General features: G+C 39.0%; 1 protein-coding gene across 1 annotated transcript in view; it reads right to left on the bottom strand.

The window, feature by feature from the left end:
- FOCAD (focadhesin) overlaps positions 1 to 12,318 on the bottom strand; it is a 165,944-nt gene that overhangs the window by 84,457 nt on the left and 69,169 nt on the right. The window contains exon 16 of the mRNA XM_074994977.1: positions 1,020 to 1,154. Coding sequence (XP_074851078.1) covers positions 1,020 to 1,154 — 135 coding nt within the window. The remainder of the gene's footprint in view (positions 1 to 1,019; positions 1,155 to 12,318) is intronic.

Below are 12,318 nucleotides of genomic sequence, written 5' to 3'. Positions count from 1 at the left end.
GACAGCATGTGCATCTCCTCTAAAGATGTGTTTACCTCACTTGGTACCTTGTTTGAAGCCTTAGGACTATTGCACATCCCAAGAGCACAAACAAATGAAGAGAGAAATCCTCCCCTAAGAGAAGGAACAATAACTAATCTATACTCCAAAGAACAATGAAGAACTATCAATGCTGGAGATTAACAACTTGCAAAGCAAGAGGTCAAAAGCTCCAATGACTGTCACTTGTGGAAAGAAGGAACTGACTGGGAGTATATAAACGCAGTTACAGAGATGCAACTCCAGGGGTCTCCACAATCAACCCAATGGGTACTGTTAGGAAAAATCTTCTGACGGCCATGCACACACATACTTGAATACCCACGAGCTATCACTCAAAGAACAACATTAACATAGTGATCTGAGGTATTTCTAGTGCAGCTACCGCATTTGTGCCTAAAACCTGTTGATATCACACCCCATCAAACCTCAGTAGATCTCTTTGCCTATCCTGTTCTTTCCCATGCCCTGCTACAAACATCAGGATGAGCTGAGAGGCACACTTGCATCTGGAAAAAGGCCCAACCCCTTCATTCATTCCTTGGTTGGTAGCAGCCATGAGACAAAAGATGTTCCTTGTGTTACTCGGTTACCAAAGGAAATGACTACTATCCCCAAAATAATTTGTCACCTTGGGGGAAAAAGCATGTGTGTGTGTGGGGGCGGGGGTGCAACTGAAAATATCACTGCAAAAAACCACGAAGAGAACATCTTTCGCTATGTGCCCAGGCTTCTGAGAGGTGCCCAAGCTTCTGAAGGAAGAGAGACTCTGTCCAGCACTGCAGTGCTAAGAGGATAAGAGGTATCTACTTACTCACGTCACAGAATTAAGTAGATAATGCTTGTGAAGTCCCTCGAAAATGTGAAATGCTATTTAAATGTAAACCTACAGTTAATTATCAGTCAGGATATTGACTTGGAGCACCTCTAAATGCATAGACATATGTGAGGCTCACAGACTTTAGGCTTAGGACACATACCTCATATTCATTTGTATTCACTGTTAATGAGGGAACCAGGGCTAAAAATTCATTCAGTGTTTTTAAAATGAGTGGACGTGTATCACAGCTCAATTTTGGTGAGAGTGCATTCCACGTTGAGCGAATACAAACCACCTGCAAGGGAAATGAATACACCATTAACAATGGAGGTCACAACTTGAATTTCAGAATATTCATTTGAGCACTCTTCTGCTGATGTATTCTGGAGCAGGAATTAATGCAGGACACATAAATATGGCAAACATGTTAAGACTTCATCTATTAACAGTCTTATAGTGCCTTAAGCAACATCACGTAACCACAGTGAAGAACATCTCTCCAGATGATACAGCTGTTTGAAATGTGGTACTTCAATGGAGCAAAATTAAAAACACTTATGGTTTCTACAGCCCACTGGATCAGCAGGAAGAGATCACCATCCTTATGCCCACGAATCAGCTAACTGTAAGATGTGTCACTATCACCCTGCTTCATTTGTTTTAAGTAGCTTAAAATAAGCACATGGGAATTCTGCAGTGCAGAATGCTTTTAAATCACTAACTAAAGACAATTGGACCTTGAGAAGTTTGCTGAAGAGACAGAAAGAAAACACAAATACTGCTAAAACCCTAAAGTATCAAGGCAAAATGAGGGTTAAAAAAGGTTCTGTGAGTCACATGCCACTTCCAAACAGACAAACTTCTCAAAACCAACTTACTTCAGGGCAATAGAGTGTAACCAGAACCCTAAAAAGCAATACTGAGTCTGCTTTATGAAACACTACCAACAATACTTCCATCTTCAAACTTTCAAAAATCATGAGTCAGGCAATCCAAATAAATCTTGGGGGTGAAAAAGAAGGTTATACACTGTTTGGGCTTTGAGTCCTTCAGATGCCCTTGCTTCAGTTTTTTCAAAAACTTTGCTCCACAACCAACAGGACTGGAAACTTTCAGTTAAAAAAAGGATCTTATGAAATCTCTTGATTCTGTTTACTGAGGCTTTCACAGAAACACCAAATCTTGTGATTTGCCAACCCAGTTAAATGAATAGGATAAACTGCAGGCTTTTGTACAATGTAAGGAATAGGGGAAAAAAATGGAAAACCATGTTCATAACTTGGGGGTCAGACAATGCTCAAGATGACAAGTACCCACAACCCATTTGAATGCGAATACAAGTTGAAAGCTTTCATCAGCTTGCAGTATAGGGCACCTTACACGTATACATCTCTCATAGAACTGGAAGGGACCTCACAAAGTCATCAAGTCCTGGATTTGAGGGTCAGCACTTTCAACAATAAGATCAGAAATCACTGAAAGCCAAACAACAGACAATGAGTGGGTAGCACTTTAACAAAAAGGATCCTGACCCAATCTAATATCTGCAGAAAGAAAAACAGAAATTTCTGAGAATAGAGTTAGATTCAGAAATGTAAGTTGTGATGAAGTGGGGATTTGTTGGTATGACTTCTGAATTAAGGTTATACATACATTGATAGATGTAAAGCGGTGGCAGTTACAGCACTGCTCACAGAGCACAGCAATTAATTCACTGTTGTGTGTCCATACTATCAGCTGTCATTACAGTAGCCCATTCCCTCTAATTTTTCCATCCACATGCAGAGTAAACTTTGTTACGTGCACCGAGAATGTGCAGATGTGCACCGCCATTAGAAATGCATACTGCTGACCGTGGATGCTGTGAGCACTCTTCTATGCAGCTGAGCAGCATTTGAATCTCTCCTGGCCTAAGAGCTCAGTTTAGAGGGAACACTGGTGACTACCCTTGCAGCACTTGCAATGACATTCAGAACAGAGCACTCTTGTCAGCTATCCCACAAAGCACATCTTCATCTTTTGCCACTGAGATGTTGGAAGGGTGGGAGGTGTGACATATCCTGGGTCCTGTCCTAGTGCCCTGTGATGCACCACTTCGCATCCCAGCAACCCCTGTTCTTCCATACACATTTGGCACCATCTTTCAATAGCTTTTGCACTCTACATTCTGCCACCTCAGCCTTAGGGAATGGATGCCAAAAAGTTGAAGAAAATGCTAGCAGCTCTCATTAACACTTCCTGGATGGCAGCTGAGTTATTCCTTAAGCTACACAGTGGCAATACAGAGTCAGATGCTGATCTTGCCATTTATAGAAGCTATGACACAAGCTGTCTTGTGGCATTCACAGAGGTACCGTCCACGGTGGAACACCACTTATGGACTTGAGAGACAAGCACTGAGTGGTGAGATCACATCACCACACAAGTTTGGGATGATGAACACTGGCTGCAGAACTTTTGGATAAGGAAAATCAATTGCATGGGGACTGTGTGATGAGCTTACCCTGACCCTGCAGTGCAAGGACACAAAAATGAGAGCTATCTCAACAGTAGAGAAGACAGACAGTTACCAGTTGGGTCACTCATAAGCTGGAGTGTGTAAGTTAACCATTATCTCCTTCTGACTGAAGTGTGCAAGGCCAGCAATTGCATCCTACTCTGAACCACCAAGACTTTGGGCAATATGAGTGAAATTGTGGATGGCTTCTCACAGATAGGCTTCCCTAACTGCGAAGGGCAATCAATGGCATACATATTCCAATGCTGGCACCAGATCACCTAGCCTCTGAATACATTAAATCGGAAAAGGTTTGTGGTTCACTGTGAGCATTTCACAGACACTGACACAGGCTGGTCTGGAAAGGTACATGATGCACCCATCTTTTAGACCACTGGTCTGTTCAGGAAGTTGCAAGAAGGAGACCTCTGTTCAGTCAATAGATGCTCAAACTCATGCTTATAAAACTTATTTTATACTACTATATGATGTATCAGAGGAAAGAATGAGAAAGGTGTAGTATTCAAATTGGTTAGCAATCCGAGCACATAGCTTTCATAAAAGACAATTAATACAGACTTTCTAAATAAGAAGGTCACAAATCTCTACCTGGATGATTCACAAAAGCTTTTTGATTTTGTACCTACAGGGAAAGGAAACCAGTTCCTGAAAAAAAATTGTCAATGACTGTTGTAGTACATTCAAAGCTACTTCTAGGAATTCAGGAGAGCTGTTTTCGGGTTTGTGGTTTTTTTTTGTTTGTTTGTTTTTTTGTTTTAAATTTCATCTGATCCTCATTCCAACAAAGGAAGGATTTTATGAAAGCTTTGGGTGATGAAAACAAAGCTATCTGATCTTCTCCTAATAAGACCCAGGAAACTGCTTTCATAATTAAAAGACTATACTCCATGTTGCAAACCCAGGGCCTATGTTGATGATTTGCCAGGAGCTGGAGGTTCTGCACCTAATTTGCATATAAATTTACAGTTAAAAGAGGAAGGATGATCTTGTGGGGTAAAGGACAGGTCTGGGAATTAGAAAGCTCATGGGTTCTCTCTCTTCAGATGCAGAGCAAATCAATTTTTCCATGCTTCAGTTTTTCCCAATTGCAAAATGAAGTAATACTTACCAGCCTCACAGTCTATGTTTATAAAGCAATTTTAGATGCAAGCCATCCTAGAAGTGAAAGTACTATTGCTATGTAATTTTGTCAGAGCTAAATGCACTAATTTTTCATTTGTGCAGTGGATATAGCAGTTTACAAATAAGAAAAAGAGAGAGAGAGTGTGCTTTGAAGACTGAAAGTAATGGCATAAGAGAGAAGGATGGCACTGTTCTACTGAACCCAAGAGACTCTTGATGTCTCTCTCCAATATGCACACACAAACATAGCTCACATCAGTTAGGTTTGTGTAGTAATTTTTTCAGAATCTTCATAGCAAAGATCTCTTTATAAATATAAACAGCAGGCCTCATATATATCCTGTACCTCACATAACCCCCACTATCAGCAGGGCAAAGAAGCACAGATAAGAATTCAAAGCTGAAACCATTATGAGTATGTCTGGAATACAAATGGTATCATTATAAAAGGTTTTGCCTGACCTGTCTGCTATAGTAGAGGTGAGCAAACTGGGAGGGGGTGGAGGGGCACACAATTGCCTAAAGAGGGTGCAGCACAATTGGCTGTTGGATCTCAGACTCACACATCTAATTAAAAATGTTGAAATGTGACTGATTTTATGTATGTGTATTCACATTTATATTCTGATTAATAAAGTTTTTAATTATAACATGCTTATTTTCTTACATATGCTGAAAAGGTTTTTTTCATATGAACTCAACTGAAATTTTTGTCAGTTTGGATTACATGAGAGAGGCCCGGGGCCTCTGCTATTGCAGGGACAAAACGTGAGGCACAGTGTAGAAAGTTTGCTCACCTCTATGCTATAGTATGTCCTGGGAAGCATCAGATATTGATCATTTTAACTATTGCAGGATTTTCCACCAGTGGAGTGTAAGTAATGCAAGTGCTGAATACTGCATATCTTTCCCTCTTCTGTTATATTCATGTTTGAGAGTGTGGTTGTTTTTACTGCCAGACTCTTAAAAGGAAAACAAACAGTTTAGGCTGTTACTATTCTCACTGTGCCTCTCACTCTAATATACTTGATACTGTTGCTGATTTGGAGGCTGAATTGTCACAGACAACTTCAGTCTGAATTCAATCAACAATTACTCTTTAATCTGTTAAGCAACAGTGCCTGAAAACAACATTTCATCATCTGCTGGAAATCAAGAAGATGGGAGAATGGAAACCTGCAGAGTATGACATTCTTAATATACCTTGTAGGGTTAGCAGAAAAGTAAGCTTTCAGAAGCTTTCCCTGTACAGCTGCTGAAAACATACACTGCCGCCGCCCCCCGGGTCTGCTCACACTAGGTAACAAAGATCTTTCCAAACCTACTCACTCTGGCACTTTACTCCTCCAAATATATATGCAAGACACAGTTAGGTTCAGCCCCTTCTTCCCAACTATCTCAAACTTGTGCCACACAGTACACACATTAGCTTGATGTGTCTGCTAAAATGACTTAATATGTTTAAAGAGCTGCTGTTTCAGATTCTCTGCAGACTCGGGAAGATACTATTTTATTCAATAATCAAAACGGTTACTTGGAAATAATAAGATCAGAAACACCGTGCTTGACACTGACTTGTTAAAATATCCACTTCAATTTTATGAAACCAAGGCTTAGCCAGAACACAAGGAAAGAGGTAACAGAGCACTTGAGCCATAGACACAAATCTTGAGAATAAAGGACACACAAACTCTAATTATAGCATAGTAACGATCAATTACCCCTGAATAATTGATTGATCCCATTCAATCTGTACTTCCTACAGGTAAATGATTCTCATTTTTAAAGATGTGTGTGACTGTCAACCCAATTGGGTTCCATTATGGCACCTTGAGCCTCAGAAAAAGTAACAAGATGCCGAGTGAGTGGCATAAGACTAGACACAAGAACTAAGTCAAAGTCACTGAATCAGGCAGTCAATTCTACTGTGATGACTAATGTTAAATTTCTGTTTTCCCTGTGATAATCTACAGGTTCCCCAAGCCTCTTCCTCCTCAGGGAACAATGTATTCTAATAAAAACTTCAATTATTTCCCTGCAATATCTGACAAAACCTCACAGAACTCCCTTCAGGGAATTCCATCTTTAAGATGGGTCATCATATCTGCACTGTTCTGCTTGGGTTCATTATTGCCATTTATCCTCTACCACAATAGACTGGCATTAGAAAAATACATAGAAAATATGATTAAAAAGACAGAAGTTACAACCAAAGCCTAAAACAAAACAACAGAAAACCAACCAACCAACCACCACCAGTACAGAATGGGGCTAAATCAAAGTCAGAAGTATGGAAAAACATGCTAGAGCAGCAAGTCTACATTTTTCTGTAACCAGACATACTAAATGTTGTGTACAAAATTAAAAGCGAAGCAACAGCAGACTGAGCCAACAGAGATAATCAAATATCCATGAATCCTACAAAGTGAACTAATGACACTTATGAATGGACTCTATAAAAGGACTGAGACATGCAATTTAGTGATTTGATACTGAAAAATGATCATGCTGGATATCAAAAGTAATTGCTGAATTAAGTTATTTCAGTGTCTGAACAGTTTGGTGAACAATTTAAAAAATGTGAAGATGAACTTTTAGGAAAGTGTATTTAGTCTATTCTAGTAGCAGGCATATCCCTGAATATGCTTTTATGTTAACTAAGGTTGACAGCTACCAAAACATAATTTCACTACCTGTAGAGTGGAAGTGACAACCCTATATCCCCATTTTTAAGAATCAGAAGACCAATACTACTTTAGTGGCAAAAAGACAGACAAATACAGGATAAAAAGCTACCTTGAAGTATTACACACCTCTGACGAGCATCCTATTTGGAACAATGTGCTAAACTGAAACACCATTCTTAATTCAAAGTAACATGACAACCCAAAGAAAGAAAGAAATCTAATAAATCCTCTTTTGTCACTGAGATAGCACGGTTGCACAAATTGTCATCATAGTCTGAGTCATGATATTCTTTCCGGCTCAGAATGTTCTGATTACCAAGATTTGCAGCAATTGAGCAAAGCTCTTCCTTTGCTAACTGACAAAATTAAAACCTTTCCAGTGTCTGATGTCATCTCTAAAAAGGTCCCTCAGAGCTTCACAGATATCCAGAAAATCACAAATGCCCAAAAGAGTTTTTACATTCTGACACAGAGCATCCACAACAAAGTTTTAAAATCTAAGGCAGATGCTCCCAAGATAAGAGCTGACTGTGCTAATCATGTCAGCTCAACTATGAAAATTGTCCACTTTGCCATTACGTACCCCAAAATACAGAAGCCACTTGTGTAAACACATTTGAAAATCTAGCACTCAAAAGGCAAGGGGAAGTGGAAAACGGGCAACTCATACCATTTCCAAAGCTCATGTAGTACAGTTATATTTCACAAACTGTAACATGTAAGGTCACAGTCTAAATGGACAGGATACCAAAACTGACTTTCAACATTTAGTTCAGTAGGTATTTTATATGAATTCTGTTTTATATGCCTTGAAAAATAATCCTTGCAACAATAATGATTTTTCTTCCTCCCACAATAAAACAAGATAAAAAAGACGAGACATTGCATGCTTTTCCACATGATGTATTGCGTGCATGTCCCCTCAAATAGCCTGCTTCCATAGGTCACATAGTTCTAGGACTTACAAGAAGTCATTTTTTCCTGTTCTAAACTTTTCACTGCACAAAAACACAACAAAAAAGATAACTGAGAGGGCTGTATGAGTTGTATCCGTATTTAACTAAAGAACAGTGACAAGCAAGTTCTTCTACAAAATTGAGCCACACAGCTTCTACAAAAGAGGAATAACTTTGAAGAGATCACAATTTACAGAATTACTGCCTTCCAAATAAGAAGCCATCCTGTGGCACCTTAGAGACTAACAAATATTGTTAGATCAAGAGCTTTCCTGGGCAAAATCCACTTCTTCTGATGAAAAATGAAGAGGAAAAACAGAATCCAGGGTTCCTCTCCATTTTTCATCTGAGGAAGTGGTTTTTGCCCACAAAAGCTCATGACCTAATAAACTTGTTAGTCTCTAAGGTGCCACAGCAACTAACATGGCTATCCCTAAGACAAATTACTGTTTTGTTTTGAGTCAAACTAGAGTTTATAATAGGTTTTCTCTGTGCACAAATATTCCTTGCTTCAGACTTCAGTTTGAACAAAAGAATCTAGTGAATTTTTAGAAGGTGAAACACCACCAAATAAACTAAGAATCTCAAAAAGTAACCTTGTTTAACCACACTATTACAAAAATCTCTGGAAAAATAGAGACATCAGTCTACTAAAAAAGCCTTACGGTACATTGCTGTGCACCCTGGTCAGCCATTTGCTGGCTTCCAGCTATGCCACCCAAATTGTATAATAAATTATTTTTATAATCCTAAAAAAAATTAAAATCTAAAATTCTGATTGAGTTTCACAAGGAAGTAATTCTCTACAATTGTCTGACACAGCAGCTGCCCCACTGAAAAGCATTTACCCTGTAGTTTTGTGAGAAATGATGGTGGTTAGGAAGAGATGGAAGAAGTACTCTGCTCCTCAAACACTTCGTTTTTATAAAGCAAATAAATAAAATGGTTGTAACAGCAACAACCACCTCGGCATGGTACATTTCTGGAGGAAGAGCTGACTGTGAAACAGCCTGAGGTGAACTCTCTCTGCCGGTCACGAATCCCCAGGAAATGCCCTGTGTCTGAATAGTTATTGCTCAATTGTACAAAGCTTCTCTTTCAAAATACAACACCCTCTAGGAACTTAATGAGATGAAAGAACTTTCTTCATGATGCCGAGGCACCTATTATTTTTGCCACAACAGAATTGTAGACGATTAGAGAAACCATGTTCATAAATCCAGACTCTCCACTAATCTAAGGCTTTTGGTGCAAGTTCTTTGTACATTTGTTTTTGTGATTCATTGGTTCTATTTTTGTTTAGACTGACAGACCACTTCCAGCTTGAAAAATTAACAACCTTCATAATTTAATAGGCTGTAAGGATTTGTGGACAAGTCAGTTTTGTCCTTGCTTTTTTAGTTTTAAAATGCCTGCTAGATGGAACATTTGAAATACATATGCTAAAAAAGAATCCTTTGGTTATTTACAACTACTGATCAAGGAAAGGGACATTAGTGTGGGTGCATATTTTAATTAATTTCCAGTACTAAACTGGGGGAAGAAAGTGGGTGAAGAGAAGATGGTAAATTTGCTTCCCAAAACAAATAATGGGGAGATTTAGGCTTTATCTATACTGGCAATTGAACAACCAAACTTTTGTGTTTCAGAGGTGTTTAACTAACACACACACACACACACACACACACACACACACACACACACAAAAGTTTGCAGATGACAAATGCTGGTGAGAACACAAGGCAACACAGCTCTATGCAGGTAGGTGTTGTGTTATCAGGAGAGCCTAAAACAGCTGTCTGACAGCCTTTTAGTGACACAGTCATGTTGCTAAATGGTGCATAGTGTAAACAAAGCGTAACTGGCTGCTGGCACTTTTATCAGAAATGTGGTTACAAGAACAAAAAGTGTGAGAGTTAGTGGTATCTCTGTCCTCACACCCTCAAGTTTCTCCAAACATACCCCTCAATCTCTGGTCTTATTGCTTTATCCACTCTGGGATGGAATTCCACTATTCTCCCCACTGTTAGACCAGGCCTGGTACACCAACCATGGTTACCCAGAAACAAGAAAAGAATAGCTAAAGATAATAGCCTGGCAAACACTTGAGGATTTTTGCAAGATAATGGCAGAACCATAGACTCTGAGGAGTTTTGACAATATGAGCAAAAGCCAGGAAATATATAAAAAGAAAGGGACTCTCCTTAACGAAAACTGTAGGGAGCCAGGAATGGTTGAGGGGGGACTATGAACATTAATTTGAAACTAACATATTGTACACACAAAACAAAGATGAATTAAGTTTGGCCATGCTAACTTAATTCAGATAATTGTTCATGTTCAAGTGCTTGACTCTGCGACTGCAGTAATTATAGTTTTACATACTTTTGGGTATGTGAGTTGGGGGGAAAAAAAGAAAAAAGGAGGTAGTGACCTTGCACAAAGCAGAGACATAGCAGGAGAAGCAGACAAACAGAATGGGGGTTGTCAAGCACAACTTTAACGTTTCAAGAAGGTCCCTGATAGTGAATATTCCCACCAACAGGATTAAACAAAAGTTCTCCATGCTACTGTGATGTTCACTCCCACACCCTTGCTCATTCATTCTGAGAGTGAGGGGATTTCTGGGGAGGAAAGCACACTGCCCTGGAAGACTGAAATTGGGTAAGGAAAAGAAAGCACTTTGTATCTCTCAGTAGCAAGCAATCATTCTAGACAGTTAAGGAATGGCATCTGTACTCCTGGCTGAAGCAGCAGAACATAACTAAAATGTTAGTGATACAAGCCTCATGCAGTTGGGAACATAAAGCTAAGAAGAAAAACTGAGTGGTTGTGATGAAGCAACAGGAGTCAATAAAGGACAAGAAAAATGTGAACCCAAAGTGAAAAAAATTCCAACCACAAGCTTAGTTTCTCGATGTAAGAAGTGTAAAAATGCTTAATCTTAGTTTTAATAGACAAGTTACTACTTCACATTGTTGTAAGACTGTCCATCGTAATTTCCACTAACAATCAAATTCATTGGTCAGCATAATTTGTCATCTGTATAATTTTGACTTCACTATGCTGCTGCAGTTTGCCAGGTCCTTTGTTTGGTCAAAGACAGGTTAGTGTGGAATCATGGAACAAACAGTGAGAAACCACTTCCAGAAGAGTTTAGTTTTTTAAAACTATGTTTAGCATTTTCATCCTTGAATCTTTTTTGGCCTGCACAAAGCCCTTTTACACATGAAATCTATTAGAAACCAGGATGGTCTCACAGAAGGTATGTTGGCTTCTCTTGAAATCATGCTAGCAAAAAACACAACAGATTTGCTCAGAATTAATATATGCTGCCTGGCAAGTACTACTTTGTATATTTTACAGTTCTGACATGCAAGTCAAGGCATACTGCACTTTCATTTAAAGGTCTCTGTTACACAAGAGCGAAGAGGAAGATTTAACCATCTTCGTTAAATCCCTCACATGCAAACTCAATGCTCCAGAGCTATGTTAAAAAAAAAAGTACAGTGAGACAGTCTCTGTACGCATAGTGTACCAAACAAATATCATCTCAAGCTCAAATGAAAACTATTTTGCCATACTTTTTATCCCAAAATATTAGTGCTACAGAAAGTTTTATTAAAATTTTACTTACACAGGAACTTTCCACTCAAATATCTCAAAATTCTTTGTAAACATTGTTAAACATAAGCCTACTTTCTTAAGGACTCAATGATAACTTTTGCTAAAAGCCTACATACACTGTGATCAAGTGCAGATTAAGTCAGCAGATTCTGAGTGTGTCATAAATCTCCCACAGGGGTGCAGAGGACAGGTCACAATCAACATTTATCTCATGACTACAGATAGAGAAGTTGAGGCACAAACAGATGGAGAAGTTGGGGCACAAACAGATGAAGCCTCTTACTCAAAGTTACAGTGGCAAAATGAGCAAAGAACCAAGTAGCTCCCACTAGCCACCAAAATACACCGAACCTCAAGTTCTTATCATGGAGACTTACATTTAAGTACTACCTGGCAAAAAAATGGTTTTACCCTTGTTCCAAAAATTAGTTATCCATACCACTTACCCATAGAAAAATTCTCTCTGAGAAGCCCAAGACACAGAATAATGTCATAGCACACCTGGTTCCCAACGTATGAAGCTGATGTAACAAAGGCCCACCATGGCTA

This window comes from Carettochelys insculpta, chromosome 5 (genome assembly GCF_033958435.1).
Source record: "Carettochelys insculpta isolate YL-2023 chromosome 5, ASM3395843v1, whole genome shotgun sequence".
Classification (NCBI taxonomy): domain Eukaryota; kingdom Metazoa; phylum Chordata; order Testudines; family Carettochelyidae; genus Carettochelys; species Carettochelys insculpta.
Note: the sequence above shows the minus strand (reverse complement) of the source record. Positions and strands in the feature narration are given on the sequence as shown.